Source organism: Numenius arquata, chromosome 6 (assembly GCF_964106895.1).
Source record: "Numenius arquata chromosome 6, bNumArq3.hap1.1, whole genome shotgun sequence".
In the NCBI taxonomy this organism is placed as follows: domain Eukaryota; kingdom Metazoa; phylum Chordata; class Aves; order Charadriiformes; family Scolopacidae; genus Numenius; species Numenius arquata.
Genome location: NC_133581.1, coordinates 20,338,809 through 20,362,186, shown reverse-complemented (window position 1 = coordinate 20,362,186; position 23,378 = coordinate 20,338,809). Strand labels below are relative to the sequence as shown.

The 23,378-nt window shown below is 42.8% G+C and overlaps 1 protein-coding gene across 1 annotated transcript in view; it reads right to left on the bottom strand.

Moving 5' to 3' along the window:
• RRAS2 (RAS related 2) overlaps positions 1 to 21,701 on the bottom strand; it is a 42,815-nt gene extending 21,114 nt beyond the window's left edge. Inside the window, exon 1 of the mRNA XM_074148680.1 lies at positions 21,412 to 21,701. Within this exon, the coding sequence (XP_074004781.1) occupies positions 21,412 to 21,516 (105 nt within the window). The 5' untranslated portion in view covers positions 21,517 to 21,701. The remainder of the gene's footprint in view (positions 1 to 21,411) is intronic.
• Positions 21,702 to 23,378: the final 1,677 nt, after the last annotated feature.

The following is a 23,378-nucleotide window of genomic DNA, read 5'->3' as shown; positions in this document are numbered from 1 at the left end:
TCTCCAGTCTGTTAAGAAAGAAGCCAGATCACAACTCCTTAAGGAATATACTGGAAGAACTGAAATGAAGATTGGAAAAGTTAATTCAATAGCAAAAATAAACTCTTGAGGAGAGTACAGGTATTTGCGTCAAACCAGAATCTTTAAAAATAGGTCCAAGTTGCAAAGAAATTCCTTGTTAATTGTATTTTTCAGATTGCCTAGCCTAGGTTATGAACATTTAGACCCATAAAATTACATTAACGCAATAAGAAGTTTTTCTAGCCCAAACAAGCCAGTAAAACAAAGCCTCACTTCAGCAATTCTAGTGGATTTTAGTAGCTTTAACTCCTACTTCACATTTTAAGTACCTGGAAAATGTTCAAACCCTGGGACTCCACTGCAAACTAAGGTCAAAAGCTTCTAAAGTTAATACCTTTACTTACTACTTTCAGAAAAAGTAAGATCTGTCTTTGGTAGTAAAAGCGTCTTCCTAACTTTATTATTACATTTCAGAGCTATTGTCACTTGTGTAGGTTTGTAATAGCTTAGAAGCAGATACGGACTCAGCCCACATTTCAGCAGAAAGGTCCAGGTAGAACGCCTGAGGAAGGTAAGTTCTTCACATTCTTCCTTTTAAAATATTTAACACTGAGATACAGCTAGGTTAACTAGTCCATTAAACCCAAAGCCTATAGTTTTCTAGCATGATTCAAGTTAGGATTAAATATTTGTAGGATAGTATTTCACAATACAATTGAACTACATTAGCAACTTCCTGCTAGTTGAAGAGGGAGATTTTGTCATCCCCACTCCAGACCTTGCCTGCAGCACAATCAGGAGACCAGATAGGTCAAATTGCTAACTGAAGTTTTAAAAAAATCCCCCGCCCAAATACTAGTAGACTGCAGCCACCTTTAGATGTCCAGACACTTGAAGAAAGGTCACAGCATATCACTAAAAGATGCCTTTCCCCCAGCACATACATACACATATAATATAATGTAATATGTGTATATATATATTATTTTTTTTTTAAAGTGCCAAACAGGGACTGAACCAAGAGTGAAAGCTTCTAGAAGTTTTCATCATACCATTTGTTCTATTAGAAAGGAAAAAGAGAGAATCATTAGTGCATAGGTAATTAAAAGTTAAGATGACTATTTCAGAGCTGGTAACACACCTCATTTATACTATGAGATCACTGTAGTCATAGATAGCAAAGTTCCTGCCCTGTACTTCTTTTTTTCCTATTACCACAGTTAATCCCATGGAATTTTTGGCCACCAGCTTGGACAATATCCAACATTAAAACATTCAGCTTCATTAGCAAAGTCTAGAGTACTTTATTTTTTGAAGATTTATTGAGTGATCATTAGCAGCTAATTATTTAGGAAAAAGCTATATAATAGCACTTATATCTAATAAGAACTATTGTGTCAGAAGATAAGCACAGTCCTAATAGCTTTATTTGCCCAAATTACGTATTTATTCAACTCCAGCCTTTTGGTCTGAGACTAGACTGTCTAGACTAATTTCACGGACTACAGACAATTACTATAATCTTTAAGTTTTGGAAATGACATAACCAGAAGTGCCAAGAATGCTCAAATGGCAGCTGTGTTATTTAGCCATCTATTTTCATTATCAAGGCTAATTATTACTAGCTTTTCCCCAAAGTCCTAATCCAGCTAAGTAAAATACATGAAGCAGTTATCTTTTTGAGTCATAAGTTTCAAATAATGACAGAGTTGGTTGCCTACCTATGAAATAATGGCAAAAATCAATTAAAATGAAAACATACAAACATACTAGGCAACTTTCCCTAGAAAAGAGTAGCTGAACAGCTCATAGGTGTCAAGCTATCAACAAAAAGTTCATGCTAAAAAAGCTACAATAATGCTAAAGCGCTAAATACACTTTTTAACACAGGCAGTGCTTAAATTTTCCTCACACCACCACAGAGATGGCGTGAAAGCCATACCAAACCAGACTGACTGACTCAATGCGTGCGAGCCCCACGCCACAGTCCCCACCAGCCGAGGCAGCTCCACAGCCAGGAGCACCCGCCATGTCCCAACACCAGGTACTTCTGCACATCTGCATCAGCCAGCACACTGTATTCTAAGATGAAAACGTGCTTTCTGCCTCCTGAAACCATTTCTCAGAAGTTTGTGGCTAAGCACTAAAACCTCAATAGAGAAAGAATTTGTACTGGTCACCAAGTGTTTTTTAGCATGTGACTGTACTTTCCGACTCAGCAGCTCCCGGCAGGGCCAGTGCAGGGGTTCCCCACAGGGACCACGAAGAACAGAGCACCTACAGTCAGTCACTCCCGGGTCCAGCAATATGCTCCATGATTTAATGTCCCCTCTACAAAGAGAAGTTTTTCAGTAGACTGACGTTTCATCATCAGGTATTTAAGCCAGACACATCGAGAAGAAGTACTCATAACCTTAGTTTGGGATTTAAAGCCAAACAACAAAAAGCTTAAGACTATTTTTTGCCTTGTCTCTAACCTAAGGTGTCAGGTTAACCTGCCTAATTGTGACAGTGAAAAGAAGGGAAGGGGATCTCTTCTTAAGTAGAGCAGGCTGTGCACACCTTTTCACTTTAGGGACAGTGTGTTCAGATCTTCCTGGCACACAAATAGTCCCTTTGTTCTGTTCAACTGCTTGGGCACAGCATTCGACAGATCGGATTCTAACAGGGCAAAAAAAAAAAGACCAGAGTCGGTCATTGTCAACCAAACTTTGCAGAGCAATGTGGTAAGTTACTCCACCCTTGAAGCAAGACAGAGAAATCCTACCCCATCTCAGCAGAGAGATACCTGATAGAGATTTCAGTGATGCAGCTGACCTGAACTCCTGATGAGGCACAATGCCTGTCAAAAAACACATGTATTTTAAGCAGAGGCTAGTCTCATAGATGTAGACAGTACTGGTTCGTAAGTAGTGGTTCAAATTAATACCGCCGTTTTCAAAAACTCCAGGTTTCTGTAAGAACAAAAGATTAGAAATCTAACATACAGCAGTTCAAGGAACCTGCAGCATGGACCTGTGTAACTGAAACAAAGCTTCAGCTGGACAAACTACTTTGAAAAAAGTAATACTGAGTATTTTCCATCACAGATACTGGCAGAGTACAATGGTTTTCTTTCCAGCCTAATCAGTGCTTGCAGAGAAGTTAAATCTTAATGTCCTTGGAGAATATCTTCATAGTTTCTCTTACTACCCCCAGCAGCAGATTTCAAGATCAAAGGTTATTACTCCCTCGTATCTGACAACAGTGTAATTCAGACTGGTTTTCTCATCAAGAGGTAACTTGCAATACAGTGCATGAGGACTGGTTACAATAGGAAACGTAGCATTTGCTTCTGAAAGGTCAGAAATGAAAACCATGTGTATTGGAACTTTTATGCTAGAGACCATAGCTTAAGTTCCTAGAAGAAATAAAAGAGGTACTGAAGACAATATTAACCTAAATAGAAGGAAAAAAACACAAATGAAAACCCCCAAATCACCAGACACGTGGTTGGGAAGGCTTCGAAGTTACTGTTCCATGTTCTGTGTCAGTGTCCCACAAGTCGACCCAAGCATACTGTCCTGCAGTAGCTTCAGCCCTTATGTTCTATTTCTCTTTGAGGTCTGTGCACATGCCTATGCTACACTTACATCCATACCTCAGAGCCACAAGGTTGCTCAGAATCACTGAATTCACTTTCAGACCAGCAAATCTGCAGACTAACACCTGAAGTTTACGTAGAACTTAGCATTTTCTGTGCACCTCACCCCCAATCTGTACTTGCTTATGCTTACCTGAAGAGTATCAAGCTGGGCACTACTTATTTTACCCGAATTATTTTTACAGTGTGCACAAAGTCGCATCAATGTCAACGCAAGGAGCGAGGGGAGATGCTTTCCTGGCAGAGGATGCACGAATAGCAAATGCGCCTCCCTTTCGTTCCGCCGAGCGAGCAGCTGCAGCCAGCAGCGCGGCAGTCGTGAAGCAGAATCATTCACAACAGGAACATTTACTAGAGAAGTTGACAGAAGCAAGTTCTTGAACAGCATTATCCTCCCAATTAAAGAAGACTTTAAAAGCACGATGTGACTGGTATTGTCACAACTTACATATAAGGAAATGTGTACCGGCTCAAATTCCAGGAACCAGAAGCTATGGAGTGGTTTTACAGTTGCTAATCCTGATACATGAGCAAGATTTCATAGCGCAGAACTGGTTACAAGCGCTGTCTTGCTAGAATCAGCTTGGTAGCTGATCTGCAGGGAAAAGGAAGAGATCCTAAAGCCCCAGTAAGCACAATTCAAATGCTTTTAAGCAGCATGAAAATTTTCAGCCTCAGCAATTTTAGATTTTAAAGTCGAAGTGAGAGTGTCAAATGGAAACGTGCTTATGTTCAAGTTTTATTAAAAAATGCTTTTGCCTTCAGTATTATCTACATATTTAAGCAAGTATCAATTTCCATCTAAAAAAAGCATATTTACCAGCAAAACATTTGCTTATACTAAAACCAACCACAGTGTTTCTTCCCCTTCGTCTCTGCACCTGCAGGTGTAGTATCACTCTTAGTCAGCATCACCCCAAATCACAGGGCAGGGAAACACATAGGAAACTCAGAGAGAGCTTACTTTTTGCTTGGAATTATCATAGACAGTGCATGGAACAGAAAAAGATAAAGATAATCAACATTACCTAACATCTATGGCATTAAGAATGTTAGGTGAATATTTCACATGAGCTTTGGAGCTACAGGACCTTAGCAGTTAGGTGTTAATCTTCTCTCTTATGCTTTCAAGAGTTTACTATCTTAACAGCAAGGACTGTTTCACCTCTGTGAGAAAATAATTACCTCCAAACCAAGTGCTGTTATAACTAAGGAAAAAAAAAAAACCCACCCAAAACAAAATGCATGTCCTCTAAGGCACCATCCTCATTCAATTAAGCATACTAAGTTGCTGTGTTTTGTTAAGACGAGGATTAACAGACTTGTTCTCATGTTAAGATCTGCTTCATACTATACGATGCCACAAACTACAGTTTTATGTGCAAATACCTACTTTCACATTCTAAAAAGCCACATCTATTACAAACCACATCAAGAAACTGCAAGCAAACATTCAGCTGAGGTGCTACACAATCAAACACCAGATGCAGTCAACAAGTGTTTTCACAGTATGGCCATTTATGGTAGCAGTAAAGAAGGCAAATGAAAGATTGGAGCAGTTTTACACTGAGCAGCATCGTTTCTCATGGTGGAGCTAATTCTAAGTAACAGATGAAAAACATGATTTGCACTAAACACTACACATCCACAGACGATCCTTTGTTGTTTAGGGAATTCACAGTTTGACCCAGAAGCGTTTCCTGAAATCATGCAGACCTTAGGATCACTGGACAGCAAGGTCTAGTATTTTCTTCTCTAACATCCTGTTTAGCAGTATGGTAGAGCAGGTCCCAGAGCAGTTCTCTACCCACAGTTCGTGAGTAAGGTTTCTCCAAGGGAAAGCAGAGCTTAACAGAGAAATTGAGAACAAACACTACAAGACCATCTCATTCAGAAGCACACAAACTGCTGAAAGGAAACAGAGCTTTATGTCTTTGAAGAGCTGGATGCTCAGGAAAAACCTAAGCTCTCCAGTGAAGAGCTTTTCTCATGAAACTACGGGTGTTGCAATTTGCTGTTTGAAGCACAAGCGCTCCAAATATTACCCTAGCCACACATGCTGTGATAGCATAGCACCGAGACAGCCATTCTCCACTCTGGTTCTGTCATCTAAAGCTTTTAAACACAGCTCTGCTTAAGTAATTGGCTAGCAAATGAATGCTGCAATTAGGGCTTTAACATCAAAACGCTCTTCCTCCTGTACAACGGTGAATTCTCTGGAGACTATTAATCTATAGAACTTAAGATCACTGAGAGGACACAAATGCCCACCAGATCAAATCCTCCTTTTTGCATTCTTCCCTTGCTCCTTACCTAACCCTCACATTAAAAACCTCAGGGGAGCCATCTGCACTGCAGAGACACAAACACTTCAAAGAGGGTATTTTGACTATTGTCTTTGCTGGTGTCCCAAAGCTTAGCAGACTGTCCCCACGCGAAGGTCCTTCCTTTCTGTTGATGGTCACTCGTCCCAGGTGGAAGAGGGCAGAAGCACCTCCCTTAGAACAGATGTCAGCTGAATGCCATTAGCAAAATGTTTTTCTCCTCATCTTTTTGCAACACTGTAACTTTCCATACTTCAACACATTTGAGCCGAGGTTTCTGGTGGCATTTCTTAAAAGCAGGAGCACAGCTAAATCCTCAGAGCCACCCACGTATGTCCACACAAAACTTCAAGGACAGCTCTTTACCAAATTTCACTTGAATAGATTCAATTTTCTCTGCTGCTCCCGTTTTGAATAAAACAGTCTTGTATTTTAGCAGGCTTTCAAGTTTTAAAGGAAATAAGGTCTGCATACTACTGGAATTCTAAAGCATTTGTGATTCCCCTACCCTGCACTCATGTTGACCAGTTCATCATCCCATCCTCAAGACTGGCAGGCTTTTGGATTTTCAGACTCATTAAAGGCAGGAGCTTAAAAACGAAGGGTTCAAATTCAGACACTTCAGTTTAGTAACAGCATATAGTCAAGATTCGCCCTGGGGGTTTCCAGCAAGGTGGTTTCCCTTCTGTCCCCTGTGTGCTTTCATTCTTACAAAGAATTTACATAAATTCTCAAATAAACTTGTTTTCTAAACTTACGAGCTGCCGCCAGCCTGCACAGAGCAGACAGATCACATGATTTACACCATTTGCATTAAAGGATATATGCCAACTTCTCTATGTAATACTCCTTTACAGACATCAGTTGGGGGGAAAAGTATCACTATCCAGAAAACACAGGTGCACATCATACAAAACCACGACAGTCACAAAAAGCATCAGTAAACATATTATCTAAACCATGTACAAGTACGATCAAAGTAAGGAAGGGCAAAGGCTGATGAAAAATTACTCAATCACACTAGTTGTGTTTCTCCACTTCAGCCAAGTTGGTCCCACTACCTGCCGCGCTCTCTCTCTGATTTTACCATTACTAATTTGTAATAAATCTTAAATGAAGTAAGCTACCTTCTCCAGGACAGATTCTGTGAACAGCCGCTGCTGCAAAAGCAACTCAGTAATTTGCTCATTTCTAAGATATTTTGCCTTAAAAAAAAAAAAAAAAAAAAAGAGTTACTTAACCCATTATTCTCAGAGCAGCCAGCAAGCTCAGAAAAGAGGCTACTCTCTTCTGAATCCAACAGCATAGGAAGTATTCTATTTCTACACAGGCTAGTAGCAACTTACAAGGAAGATCCTCTTCATTTATCACCTTACACAACAAATTAAACTTACATTATCAAATGCCATAATCAGCTATACTACACTAGCTTACAGTCTTTCAGCTGAATAGGTCCTGTAAGATTTTCCAGGAGGGAAGCTGTTACTCCTGAAATGTAACCTTGCTCTTCTCAGCTGCCTTTCAGACCCCTTCAAATCAATCCATTCATTCCCCACCTCATTTCTGGAGACCATAACCCAAGCAGAGGCTGATGCTACAGTGCAGAAGGCACAGCACCCGAAGAATTAGAGATCCCATGCAGAGTGCAAGGAGAAAGAAGGCAACCCAAGAGTTTCTGCAGCATGAAATACAGCAATTATAAAATCCCCAAACAAAAATATTAGAAACAAACCAAATTCAAGTTCTCCTTTCTCCAAGGAAGTTCACATTGATAGAAACTGAGCAGCTAATAAACAGATTACCTGAGCCCAATTCATAACCAGTACGGAAGTGAGAAACACAGACCAAACTACCCAAATCGATTGCATGCCACAGCCCTTTAGTACTGCATGAGATTAGCAGCACTTGAAAATGTGGCTTTATCACACATCTAGCAGGGAAGACAGCTTAAAACATCTTGTCCTGAGAGAACGAACATACTCCATCACCTAAAAGCACTCATTTTCATTAAGAAAATCATCTATTCAGTAATTTCTAAATTCAAACTGTGATGTGCCATATTCTTCTCTCATCAGACAGACACACATAACAAAACGTAACTTTAAGTAGAGAGCATCATTATTTGATTGCTTTCTTGAGCAAAGAACTTGGGCAAACACTTTGTTTAAAGGTATAAAGAGGCAGCAGCACAGTGAATGCCATCTTAAAATGTGAGCGCGGCGTGCAGAGACCTTCAATTTGTTTACTTTCAGAAGAAGGCTTTAGAATGCACAGGGTTTGATCAGAGGGTTTTTTTTGGTTGTGCCTTTTTAAAAAAAAAAAAAAAAAAAAACAACAACAAAAAACACACAAACCCTACTGCTATTTCCGCTCCCACATTCTACCAAGTAGTGATCTTGTGGTAAAGGCATTCAGTGAAGAGAAAACAGAGCGTGGAACACACAGGCAGCCAGCCTTCTGCACCCAAACCACAGGAAAGCACATCAGTTTCTCTCATTTTTGTAGATTAGAAACAGGTTCTTCAACTTCATCATGCTTAGAATAATGGACTATTCAGTGTTGTTCAGATTTCCAGCAATCACAGGTTAAGTCTCCGCACAGGTAGTAGTACATGAGTAGGACAAGCAGAAACCCTGCAGAAACCTCACCTTCTTGCTGGTTAACTCATACATAGCCAAGTGTGAACGTAACCTCTGAATGCAGCATTACCACCCCGCAGCTCTGTCATAACACTTTTAACAAGCGGCAAAGCTAATGCTATTTACTAGGGCAGGGTGGATGCTACCAATTAAAGGCAAGTAGTTTCTCTTTTGAGCTTTCTTCCAGCATTAGAAATTATTTTAATTTAAATCGTAAGTCTTCTAGACTCATTTCCTGTGCATGGAACTTTTCATCATGACCCAAACTCAAAGCTGATTAGATGGGCCATATGCATTACGAACTTGTTGAACAGAATCAAGACCACACTGATGTGTTGCATTTGGGTTTGCTTTTTTCCCCAGAAAGAAAGCAGAGTTACAACAAAGTCCTCTACAAATACGTTTTGGCACTGACAGCCTATGTGCTTCAGGTTTAGGAAAGGATTGTCAGGTCCTGAAGATAAGACATAAAAACAAATCTCGAGATGTCTTCCTGTGAATCACTACGGTAGGCCACTGCCAGCTGCCACGGCTTTGCGGCAGCATGCACTTCTCCGGCTCCTTGACAAGAATGGAAGTGCCCGCGTACAAAACAGCTAGCTGAAGTACACACAGAGCAGTAAATTTTTAAGTTTTAACATAAACTGTTCAGCTGTTACAAAACTCAGTCTCAATTATTCAGTCTGAAGCAAGTGGCTGCAGCTGAGGTTATTCATCTTCTGCAATCACCCTGAACAAATTCTTCCAGATCACCACCTTGCCTCACACAGGGAGGCAGCCAGCACCTTTTTCAGGAGATCTCGTCAAGAGACGCAGAGCCTTGATTTTCTTCACAGTATTTGTAAATTGAAGAAATGCACAGAACACAGAATTTCAAGGTGCAATTTTAGCTCTTAAGCTAGGAAAATCCCAAACCCTTAAACCTTGAGTAAAATCCCTAACTCAACAGAATTTTAAGACCCCAGGTCACAATTCCTCTGAATAGACATCCAGTCAGCAGAGATCAGATTATTTTCAAATTCTGCTCAAAGTGAACAATTCTATTATCAGTTTTCTTTTTTGGGAGAAGACTTCTGGTGTGTCAGTTGAAATATTCAAATCCTCCCACAAAACAAGTCAAAGCAGCTATGGAGGAGGGGAAGCCACTATTAAAAATGTGTGGAATGTAACCTACTTGGAAGAAGGCAGATAATACTGGGACAAGGAAGTCGACTACTTCAGACCTGAGGCTCTTTTCCCATACAGTTCCACCAACACAGATACTGGGCAATTTCAAATTTACAAATATTATTGAAATTCATCAACCTTTGTAGAACATTCACAACTAAAAGTTAGTTTCACAGACAAAAAAAAAAAATTTCAAATCCTTCAGTTACCTGATACACACTGTATTGATTCTAAAAGGTGCAAGAACTTATAGACAGCAAAAGGAAAAAGTTTCTTTAACTACTTCAAAAGCTGAGCTTTGAAGTGTCTTTTTTTTTAAATTGAAAAAAGTTGAGATGTTTGTATCAATAGATTTGAAACTCCAAAGGAGGCAAAACATTTTCTATAGTTAGCATATTTAGGCCACAGGTGCAGGAACTCAGAAATTTTTCAGGCTTCAAGCATCCTTGTTAACAGTAAAACACTCAATTTAAAGATGTCTCCTCACACAAAGCAACACTCTCAGAACTAATACCCAAGGGGATCAAAGAGCTAACCCGCTCACAGGCAATAAACCAACGTTCAGCCTTAGTGGTCCCAGAGATGCACGCACAGGCACCTACTGTAGCTAGCCAAGTCAGACGACCACAATAGCTTGAAGCCTCAGAGCCGCCTTGACATTTCTAGCTGAACCTGAAAGAAAAATTAAACCTCTTGCTCCATTAGCTGATCTGACACAGTCTAAACTCAGAGAGCCTTCAGCTGAACACCCTCTTATCAGATAACAGGACTCGCCCATCGGTATTATACACAGGAGGCATTTTGCAACTCCTCTTGTGTTTGCTCTACGTGATAAAAGCAACCTCTCTTAAGTCTCATTCTCCATCTTGAGCAGAGCTGGACCAGGTTAACTTCCCCCCTGCTGCAGAAGGATTCATGTAGTTGTACACACATCTTCTTCAGTGGTTAACCGGCTGCAGAAGTTGCTGCTTGTCCCTCCCCCACATGCTCTGCCTGCACAGGGGTCTCAGCACAACCCCCTTGGTCCACATTAGCTACTGAGAATTTCACCTGGGTTTTTGTGATCCCTTTTACAGCATCACCCTGATAGCTGAAGCAATGCAACAGAGCAAGTCAATGAACTGCGTAACTGCTAAAAGCAGAAACATCTTAAATTATCTTTACTGCTGAAGACCTGTTTTCATGTAACGTTTAAAGCTAAAATCATGCTCAAGAATTTACAGTAAGCAGCCCAATTCCCTCTAGATGATTTCTTTTGGAGAGTGCCTCCAGGTGATTAATCCTCCAATAATCCAGGTACGGAATACTGCTTAAATGTTTAGTTATTGCAGCAATCAAACAAGATGAGAGCTTTAAGGTTTTGTGCTTTGGCAGTATTACTTGTGTAACATAAAATAATACTGCACCAAAAGCTAGAGAAGTAGTTAAACCATACACGAGACTGTACAGCAGTTTAGTATAACTTTTCCCTCAGTTTATGGGAAGAGACTTCTGGACTTGTAAGAGCTAGAAGAACAAGCATTCAAACCAAAGTTAAGTAGTCAGCAGCACTGTTGGTTGGTGACCTGTTAAGAGCCAACACTAAAAGTATAAAGGCAGGATATTCAAAGTGGTCCATCCACTTGATGCCACAGGTAGGACATTTAATCTCTAGGGAAAAAAAAAAAAAAAAAGAAAAAACAAACCAACACACACACAAACTACCCCTACAGAGATGGAAATAAGGTATTTCCACAGTTTAAAACTTCTCATTTTAATACACTAAGATGATAAGACAAGACACATTTGCCTTAACTGATAAGGTTGCTTTTCCTTGCTTATGTGCTAAGAAGGATTTTGGCCTTACAGGTTTAATTTCAAACTTGAGGGTCCGGAAATTGTTTATCACAGCATACGACCTACCGATAAAGTTTTCCAAGTTCACTGCAGCACTACAGGAGTGCTGCTGAGCACAGAAGGATATTGTCTCCACCTACAATATTTTAAGACCCCAAACAGGATCTCAAGTCGAGAGCTCTCAGCAAGGTGAGAAGCCGGTTCATGGAGAGGAGGGACATCAGTTAAAGGGAAGTCGTAGTATGGGAAAACAAAATGATACAGCACATATATGCTTCTGTCTTGGAAATCTCAATCAGGACATGTGGTCAAGATTCAGACAGCTTTGCTTGGAGTCAAGGGAGGCAGGGAAAAGACGCAAGGATCGTATATGTCTGTAGGACTTCAAAGAGAAACAACTAGAAAAAAATCCTAAGCAACAACTGAAATTGCAAGACAAAATTAGAATACGCTTATAATTGCATTCTTAATATTGCTGGGTCATGCAAAGCCAGAATCCTTTTAAATACATCACCATTACTTATTTTTTGGAGTTACATCTTCTTGTAATGGCATACAATGTTTTCCTCTCCTAGCTCACACTAAGAAGTCTCTTTTCTTTAGTAGAGCTGCTAGTACATACACAAGTATATTATCAACAACTACTTCTTACATGCAATCATAAAGGACCTTCATAAAACCAGGGACAAACACAGAATTACTATTAGGAAAACAATTTATAAACTCCCTACCTGAAGCAGTGCATATTACTGTAATCCCATTTTCCTTCCTTACGTAGAACTAAGTCTAATAACCGAAGAAGTTTAGCAGATTGCTTTTCTACCCAAAGATGCCAGATTTTTCACACAGATTTATTACTGACATCCTACCATTTCATGGTCTACTTACCACATAAGCAAAATATTCAGATTGGTTTGCAGGTTTATATCTGATTAAATGAGGAATGCTGAAGATGCTCTGTGGTATGAGCAAACAAGTTAGTTTTGTCAGAAAAAAAAAAAAAATCAAAACTAACTACAGTGCTTTTAAAAATTCACCTTTTCCTAACAAATGTAACTAGTGACTCAACATATCACTACAGTTATGGAGTACTCAGTACAGGACTGGAAAAATAATTTCCTTACAAGTTTTGGGGAAGCTCAAGTTTATTCTCTGGCTTAAAAGACATGAGGAAAGTGACATAGATGATAGTTTTAAGTATGTGTGCCTAAGGTTAACCTGCTAAGAAATACCGCTTCACATAGGTTTTCTGCATTTCATCTTTGCAGAATACCTTTGTTATTGGTGTTACACTATTTTTTTTTTTTTTTTTGCTTGAACTGTAGCATTTTTATGTGTCAGTGTTAACATTAGTTAATTATTAATGCACGCTGGTCCTAGCAGCTAGTACTTTATGCTATCTTTAATAGCACCCTTTTGCATACATTCCTACTATCTGAACTCACTCCTATCTAGATTCACCAGAAACTGCAGTTTATTTTCTGGACGCAGCTGAGAAGCTGGTGCAGGTCTGGTTAAATGAGCAGGGCTGCCAGATGAAGCTGTTTGCAGAGCCACACAGCGAACCAGACAGGGTAACCGATCCCAGCTAAAAACATTCCCCAGTTATTTTTAACTCCGAGCACTTGCGGAGTTTCAGTGAACTAGATGGTGTAAATAGCCATAGTGGCAAATTGCTGTGGCAGCGCGAGGACCTGCTGAGCATTTTTCCTTATTGTTAGTACTTGCTTATCAAACGAAACCCTCAATTACAGCAAAGCCCTATTCTTCAGGCTTGAACAGTAAAAACACCTCCCTAGCCATGTGTCTCCCCACTGGCTGTCCCTTCTAAAAAGTGAACCATCAACTTGCCCTCACTTTCAAGGTCCTTCAGTTTCTCCAGCCGCGGCACCAACACATGTCACAGCATCAGCAGGTCTCTGGTGCCGCACACACAGCCCTAGCCTTCCATCATGGTTTTGAGGAGCTCCGCACAAGCCTCTGGAAATCCACCTTCTTTTCAGCCCTTTGTGAGCTTTTGTGTGAGCACATTTGTATGTTACAAAAATTCACCACAGAACCTGATCACCCAACATGATCTCCATTTGTAAGTAGAGCTGACGGCACTTCCCCACATAAGGAGAGAAGCGCACCTCAACCCTCCTGAGGAACCCCCACCCAGCTCAGGTTCCAGGCTCTGTGTACACCTGAGGACAGCTAAAGTGCAAGTTCTCCAGCCTTTCCCTTTCCAGCGGCAGATAAGAAACCCTGACCTCGCTTTAATGACTGGCAGCCTCACGCACAATGCTCGATTGGTCGCAAGATCAAGCACTTCAAACGTGAATACGTGACCTTCTTCAACTTAACCATGAACAGCCCTTGCACTGCATTCCAGCCAGGCCCTGTACAAGGAACCTAATAAAAGCAAGCAATCTATAAAAAAAAAAAAAAAAAAAGTAATTTTAACCTCATGGAAGTTCCATCTAGAAGCATATCAGGCCGTTTACATATTGGGATGTGACTAGCTTAAGTACACGCATGGTGTGTCGCCGAAGGAGAGTAAGTAAGAAAAGGCAAAGCAAACTGATTAAGTAAACATCCTTTTTGTCTGTTATCTACTTCAAGTAATTAAGTCATCCAGGGAGGAAAGAAATATTTTTCTCTTGTATCACCTGTTCCCACAGAGCGCTTACAGGCTATCCCCGAACCAAGCTGCAACCACACTTGTGAGATAGAACATAAAAATGGCAAAGAACAGAAGGTAAAAAAGAGCCAAGAAAAATTTTTTTTCATGATCACAGGGCGTCTCTCTCTTAGTAAAGAAAGATAGCTCTCAAGACAAATAGGTAGGGCCTCGCCCACTGCTCAGATAGAAACAATTCACCTAGAATCCCACTCAACTCTCTAAAAAATTTGTAGTAACAGACCACCGCTACTATCTGTCCGCATTTCAAACCAAAACTCCAGCGATTTTGGGAGGCAAACCATTTCCCAGGCAAACAATGCCTACTGGTATTATTTACAATTAAGCTTTTCAGTCTGGATCCCATTGACTGTACCTCTTTCAGCAAACATTTGTCTCAGTTAATCAAAGTTACATCCAGAAATCTTTGGACATGTTATATGCAAAGCAACAGGGAAATGTTAAAAAAAAAAAAACCACCAAAAACCCACAAACAAACACAAAAACAAACAAAAAAAACCCAAACAAAAAACCCACAATGGGAGCAATTACAGGTGTGATTTCAGTTTTAATGCTGGTTTTACATACTTGAAATAGAACACATTTATAGCAACTGCTGCATTTACCCTGCATGTTACATTTTGCTTTAATGGTGCTTATGGCCATAATTTAACACCAGGATACCAAACCAGTGCAGTTAAGCGACCCAAATTGTCAGAACCAACGGTGAAGTTACCCACTTGTGTCATACTAGTCTAGACCTGAGGAGTGACTCGTGTCAGAAGGTCTGCGAAAAACCTAGCCCCCTACCAGCTAGCCAGAAGACTGCTACATTGCACTTCCCGATGCTGATATTTATCTTCAGGTACGTCAAGGACCTCACTCAACATTTTCAGTGCTGGTAAAGCTTTCGGTAAATGCAGACAGGTTCCATAAGGTGGACAAACAAAAGCCATTCAGGTACTTTAAAATTCTACCAAAATAAGGGCTTTACTTACAAGAGCCTCCCTTTACCACCACTACTGAACACTGGAATTCAGAGCTCCAGCCAAAACCAGAAGCAGGAGCCTCTCCCTCTAGCACGGGAAGGAGGACCAGGGCTACGTGCCAGCGGCTGCCTATTCATCCCCGAGAGTGCAAAGGGCACGGCGGGCAATAATCCGGGAAGCCGTACCAGTACTCCTTGTGCAAGTGGCAGCAGGAGACAACCTGATAACCAAAAGGTACGTCAATATTTACTTGCTATATAAGCAACTGCTGCTAGCGGTTGACACACGGAAAGGTGCTTTCTGACTGCAGTGTGGTTTCAGTTATCTCAAAGGAATTTCACTTCAGGAAAGTATTATAAATTCCTCAAAACTGGAATGATCAGCATCTCAAAGTTTAAGCACTACTCCAAATTTATGCTGGCTTTTGAACCAGCTCTGTTCTACCCTATATGTACACTAATACCTGGCATCCCTGCTGGGTAAGTTACCTCCATTGTACCGTTGCTAGTTACACAAGAACACTAACGTGCAAACCGGTGCTTCCTTCTAGCCTGCAAGTTGAGCCTGAAGTCATCTACTACATTTCCCAGGCTGTAGGTCTACAACTAACCTGAGCAAGACAAATCTTTTGTTCAGTAGCAGTGCTGTAGGAAGCAAGGAGCCAAGCAGTTCAAGTTTCACAAGAAGTGCAACAACCAGCCTTTATTATTCCAGGTGACTGCACCACAAGTGCTTTGTTTTGATTAGGATTTTTCTTTCCCCACCTTCCCCCAACACACACACACCCCCCACCTTTAACCTCAGCAGATGCCAACAGTCAGCCACTTACTCTCCTGAACTGTATTTTGTCACCCTGCATTACATTGTACTACTTACCGTAAGAAGGCCCCACGCTGTATCAGAATGTAAGCATACCAGCCCTAGCGTAGCCCCGCATGAATCTGCGGCCTGGAATTCATGGCATTTTATTCCTTTGATTTTTTTTATGTGCTTACTTGAAGAACTTTTCTTCTTTCTTTCTTTCGACGGTCAGCAAGGGTTAGCGAGAATACCTAGGAACTGCAGAGGGATTTGCACATCCCCCAAGTCTAGCATACAGAAGTGGTTCACTAAGACACGGGGGTCTATCAAACGCCAGCTGCATTTTCAGTTGTTGCTTTTCAATCCGCCTTACTACTCTATTTTAGAGCTTCACCATAAAATTCCGAACAAGCCACTTTCTTGCCCAACACTGTGTCAGAGATAAAGGCTACTTTGAGATAGCCCACCTTCAGCTTCACTGATGGTTAATGAGAACTAACAGTCTTGTGAAAGCAGCAGCTTGGAAAAGGAAAGGAAAAAGGAGAAAAAGAAGTCTGAACAGCTGCTCACCACCCATCTGCAAGCCATATATGCTTGCTTTCAGACAAGTGTCTGATATTAACGTTAAAGAGTCAACAAATCTACATCCAATTCATTTCACTTCCTACTTAGCAGAACAGTAAGCTCAGCTCCAATCATAACTTGTTACTGACAGTTTAAGAGCAGTAAGAAAAATACTTGTTTTACGAATTTAGCAGTAAGAACTAAGCTTGTAAATACAGTACAAAATCAGTAAAGAAATAATAAAAAAACCCAAACAAAAAGCCCCAAACACTAAACCCCTACAGACATTTTATATCACACTAAGTGGTTTCGCAGTCTCAAACATGCTCATGCACTACACAGTTAACACTAAGCTGATGGACAAACTAAACTCAACTCAGCCACACTAAACTACATCCAGTCAATACCATCTCAAGGTTCTAGTGACATTTATTAACTAATATATTCTTGTAAGCCACTGAAGTCTACTCAATATGCAAAAATTTACATGTCATTGTCACAAAATAAAAGCTATACTTTTATGAAGAGGAAAACCAGTATGACAAATAATTTTAACAATTCTCATCAAAAGCATCCACTATTCTGCGGAGCAGATTTGAAAGAATAAAACATTAGTGGCTTTCTGGCTGCATAGTACTGAAGCGAGCTATACATTGTTCAGTTTAACCAAAAAAAAAAAAAAAAAAAAAGCCATGAAATAAATGGCAACTGCAGGATAAAAAAAAAAATGCAAGGGGTGATGAGGTATTTGCTAGGCTGCACTCGCTTTGAGCAAGGAAACCTGAATATTACAAAGGGCTGAGTTAGAAGGGAATGTGGGGTATTTTGTGACAGACCTCTGCATGACAGCTGGAGAAAAGCTATTGTGGCAACAGCTGTGTGCTCTGCACAGCTCATACTCCCAAATACCTCCGCCTGCTAAGAGGCCAGTTAACTGGCTGCAACACATTTTGAAAGTTTTCCGCCTCTTGGGATACGAGCATGATGGATTATTTGTGTATGCTTTAAATAAGAGAAGGAATGCTTAGTTCTATCACTTATAATTTTACAGAATACTGTGGTGCAATGCTGAACTACCATTCACTGCTGCTCTCCTACAGTTTATAGCTGCAAGAGATCCCATCAACTCTACAACTAAAACGTCTTCACTTCCTGCCTTAACAGCACACAGACTCGACAGCACTAAGTTCATATATCATATCCTGATTTAAAGGAAATGATTTGATATTTCCAGGCTGAAATCCTGGCCCACCAACAGCAATATCAAGCTCTGTTTATCTCCCCAGAGGAAGAATTTTGAGGAGCACACATCACCTAACCGCTGAAAGCTTTTATCTGCTGATTTGTACTCTTGTGTTTCTCCACGTTGTTAGACGAACCTCTGAAAAGTGAACCCAAAATCACAAGTAATTATACTTAAGTGACCGGTTACATCTCTTGTACCACTCCTACTGCACTGTGCTAATTAGCACAACGATGCTGAGCCCAGTACGCTAAAGAGCTTTCATTGTACGACAGGGGTTTGCTCACTCAGCCTCCTCATAAAAACATTGTTGTTTCAGCTCAGACTGAGGCACAACAACCTTCAGGAACTGATACCCTCGCACACAGGAGCGCTTTACGTGCTGATCACTGCCATAATAAGAGTCCAACCTCAGCCACTACTACTGTTGTAAGAATTAATGCTGTTTCCCCACCAACACATAAACAAGGCTGGAAAGGATGCGCTGTGCACAAATCCCAGAAAGCTGGCAAAAGAAAGAAGATGAACTGGTTCTCTCTACATTCTCTGTTCCTCTTGTTTTCATTTATTTAATCTGAAATGAAGGAAAAGTTTTTCCCATTTTCAAATACGAATCTCTCAGTCTTTCAAAGATACAACATAAATCACAGCACGTGCCTTCCCATGATATCCTATCACCAGAATAGTCTTGTTTTCTGGAAAATAATCAGCAGCACTGAAGTAAGAGCAAGGGTAACTGTACTTGAGTACTGATTTACTGAAAATTAAATACAGGATTATAGGAAAGCAAGACCAAGTGTAGAAATATTTGCTAGTATCAGCAGGAAGAAACTTTCCTTTTTAAGCTTCAAAACGGAGTTGGTGACAGCCATATTTTAAAGACAAGCAATAAAGAAGCAAAAGAGAACTGAAATCCTTCACTGACATCAAGATTTGTCATGTGGCAAGAGCTAGTACTGATCCATGTTTAGTGAAGGCAACCACGAGCTTGTTACTTAATCCTAAGAAATTCCAAAAATTAAGCACGTGACTTGCTTGTATTCAATTTTAAAACAATTTGGAGCAGTTCCTATGCAGTCTTAGAAGACAAACAACCTACTTGGCAATACGCTTACCATACAGAAACTACACAACTGGCTGTATGGCATAGCATACACTTGATAACATCATCAGCTTTCAGAGCCCAGGAAGATACTGTGGTACACAAATCATACACCAAGCCTCATCTCCTATTGTCCGTAACTACAGAGCAAGCATGGAAACAATACAAAATTCTTCTCTAATGCACCTGAGGTTCTGCGCAGTTCTTTATTTCCCAGCTACTTCTCGCTTGTTTTTTTCAGAAGGTTGAATTTTCTGCTAAACATCACTCTGCGGTGGCAAGATTTTATCTCAGATAAACCAGCTGAGAGGGCAAAAAGACATAGATAACTTAATACAAACTGACATTAAGTTGTTTTGAAAAATTCACCCTCAACATGTCAGCTTAACACTACAGTTCTGTTCCCTCACCACTTTTTACTTTTTCAAAGTGAATGATTTCTTTTTCTGCTATTAATTTGAAGAGATCCTTATACGTGACAAAACGGACACAGTTCCTCTTTTGCAGGTATTCGCTGGAAGACAAGTATCAGTGGCAACGCTTGAGCAACAACTTATTTCTATAGGGGTGTAGCTCAAGCTTCTACTTCAAAGAATTAATTTTTACCAGTACTCAAATAGTGATATTATTCAGTACTCAGCAGTACCATAACTGCTGTTAAAATAAATGGACATACCAAGGCATCAAGTGTAAACTTCGTATTTGTATTTCTCCTTATGGCTTTAATAGAAATTACAGCAGCATCTCAGCACGGGACTTAAGCCATCTCTAGCTGCACACTTTACTATCACAGCCAGTTTAGAAGCCCAGATGAAGATGCAGGCGATACCATCTAAAGCAACAGTACCATGCTTGAGCGAAGGGCACTCTAAACCAGCTTCTGTCAACCACAGAAATTAATTATCTCCATAACGAAGGAATTCAGTCCACACACAGAGGACTGCAGTTATTCCAGCCCCACCACCTTCAAACAGACCAGTGAGTCAGTATCTTACCAGCTATCTACACATCCGATAAACAAGGCAAGGGTACAACAAATATTTCTTTTCCATCTCAAATGCACCGTTCAAAATAATTTCCAAAGAACTAGTTCTCCTAAAGTGTCAGTTATTTTAGTGCCCTGTACAATACTGGATCTTCCAAGCATTCAGAATCCAGTACTTACCCAGATTTTGAAACTGCTGTTTTCTATGTAGTCACTAAGTCTATGCTGCAGAGCTTGAATTCTCCACAGAATATTACAGCTAATGAACACATGGAAGCGTGCATTAGTGAAGAAAATCCAAAGTCAAAAAATAGTCCATTTGCTATCAGATCACCTATTCTAACAAAGTATTTTTTGAGAATATCATTGCCCCAAGCGCTAAAGACAAGTTTGCCTTGCTGCCAAACATACTGTCTTAGGGGTAGGTAGAGTATTATGGCCCCTCCTCAGTGGAATTAAAGAAAACGAACAAAAAAGTCATTCTCCCCAGATTTGCTCATCTACCATCAGCAAGTAGTCGTCTCCTCCTTCCACCATGAGCAGACAGAGATAGATTAATGACGCCCCCACGACAGCGGTAGAAACGCTAAAAGCAACAGGGCAGAAGATGAAAATAAATAAAAGGGGTATGGCTGAATTAGCAGCGGAACAGGAAAAAAGGCTCTGCCTCATGAGACTGATACGCGCACTTTACATCACCCCTTCTGACATGCTTTTTACTGAAAATGAACAGAGAGAGGGAAAAAAAAAAAAAAAAAGTTCAATTATCTAGAAGTTAAAGCCTCCACAGCGGGAGCACAGCGGGAGCGCAGCGTGCCGAGCCGCCGCAGCGCCCCCCCTCCCTGCACATCCCTTCTCCCTCCGGGGGGCTACCGAGACTCCCTCGCCGGGACGCCACAACGGGCGGCGGCTCGGCCCCGGGGGGCAGCTATTTCGGAGCCGGACGCCAAGTGTCACCGCTGCCCCGGCCGCCGCCGCCGCCGCTTCCCGGGCGGGGCGCGGGGCCGGTCCCCGCCCGCCCGCCGGTCCCAGCGCCGCGGCGGCCCCGGCCGCCCCGCACCCCCGGGCGCTGTGCCCGCCCCGGCGGCGCCGGCCCCCGGCGGAGGCGCCCGGCGGGCCGGGTTTGGGGGGGGGGGGGGGGGGGAGGGAGAGAACGGCGGCCGCCCCTTTCCCACTCTCCAGAACCTTCCCGGGGGCTCGCATCGCCCCGGGGTGGGGGGGCGCGCCACAAACCGTCGCCCCGGGGCCCCTCAAGGTCACGCCGCCACCCCGCTACCGAGCGCGGCGAGCCCGCCCGCCCGCCCGCCGCCGCCTCCGGGAGCTGCCGCCCGCCGCACCGGCCCCCCCGCGCTGCGCGCCGGGCAGCACCCAGGCCCCGGCGCCGCGGCCGGGCGGAGCGGTTCTCTCCCCCGCCTCAGGCGCCGCGGGCCCTCACCTGGATGAACTGGATAGTGAGCGCCGACTTGCCCACGCCGCCGCCGCCCACCACCACCAGCCGGTACTTCTCCTGCCCCGGGCCGTCCCTGCAGCCCGCGGCCATCGGGGAGGCGAGCCGAGCCGATGGCGGCAGCGCCGCCGTGTCCGGCGCTTCTCTCCCTCCCTTCTCCTCCTCGGTCCGCCGGGGCTGAGCAGCCGCAGGCCCCGCCGCCCCTGTCCGCCGCCGGCAGCGCCCCGCCGTGCGGAGCCGAGCGAAGGGAGCCAAGCGGAGCAGAGGGAGCACCGCCCGCCCCCGCAGCCAGGCAGCCGCGGCTACAAATGGCCGCCGGAGGGGCGGGGCCCGCCGCACCGGTATGCTAATGACATGCATGTATGCATGAGGGGGGCGGGGCCTGACGCTCACCGCCCCGCCCCGGCGAGCGGCCCCGGGCGGGAGATGCCGGGGGGGATGCCCGGCTCCGGCTGCTCGGCGCCGCACCGCTTTGTCGTTAACGTGGCAGCCCCTGGGTCACCCCTCTCCCCCGCGCCCTGCCCCAGACAGAGCGCGGAAGGGGGACTTACTGATTTCCTCATGGGCTTTACTGGGGCGCCCGTCCTCCCGCCGCTGAGTGCTTCATCAACATTAATGAGCCTCTTTGAATACCCACGAGGTGGGGAGGAAGGTTTTAATGCCCCTACGTGCAGATGCTGAGCCAAGGCACAGAGGGGTTTGAAGGCAAAGCATCCTTAGTGTCGCACAGATTCACTAGCAGGGAAAAGGGAAAAAAAGGTCCTCGGGACTTTAGCCCTTCCCCACTCTTCATCAGGTCTTCTTATGACAATTTACCCACTCGTTTAGGCCATTCAGATCAAGGCCACTCTCTCCGCTGAGCGTCACCCACTGTTGGCTGTCACAACAAAGGATATTCATCCTTTGTGTACACAGTCAGAGCATTCTGGTTGGAGTCTGTGGTAAATTCACCTTCACATCTCTACTTACCTCTGCTTGGGGCAGATTACTGCTTTCGGTAGCGACCTGCCTAACTGGGTAATAATTTACTGTCCGACGTGTTTCTGGACATCCAAAACACTAGGCAGATGGCCATTGCCCAGACTACAAAGAAGCAGAACTTTTTGCCAGGTAGTTCCTTCTTCCCTTCCTCTCCCTCTCCCCTTTTAGAAAAAAAATATAGCAGTAAAATCATATAATTTTTATCCATATAAACATACATACAGCCTTTTGTCAGCACAGAATGACAGTCAGTTGTGATCGTGTTCCTGAATGGCACAGCTACACCAACAAGTCTGTAATGTAGACACACTCCTCCCACCTGGAAAATAACAAAGACAGTGGCCATGTATGAAAGCTTTCTTGAAGCTCTAGGGGAGGCAGGGACAGCAATCCAGAGAGCCTTCTGCTTATTCACCTAATAAACCCAGACTTTCTGTGTTTGACACACATTTCGCATCTGCAACAAATGAGGTGAGGGTCCCACAGGCAGGAGCCTCCTTCCCTATATCAACCTGGTTAGTTACCTGTATGCCTGACACAGTGACTCACAGAGAATTAGAGAATCGTAGAATGGTTTGGGTTGGAAGGGACCTTAAAGATCGAGTTTCAACCCCCCCACCATGGGCAGGAACAACTTCCACTAGAGCAGGTTGCTCAAAGCCCCATCCAACCTGGTCTTGAACGCTTCCAGGGATGGGGCATCCACAACTTCTCTGAGAAGCCTGTTGCAGTGCCTCACCACACTCACAGTAAATTTCTTCCTCATATCTAATCTAAATCTCCCCTCTTTCAATTTAAAACCATTACCCCTCATCCTATCACTGCACTCCCTGATAAAGAGTCCCTCTCCACCTTTTCTGCAGGCTCCCTTTAGGTACTGGCAAGCTGCTATAAGGTCTCCCCAGAGCCCGTCTCTTGGGAGAGAAATGACATATTGTGGAGCTAATTAAGAAATAACATGATACCATATCTAC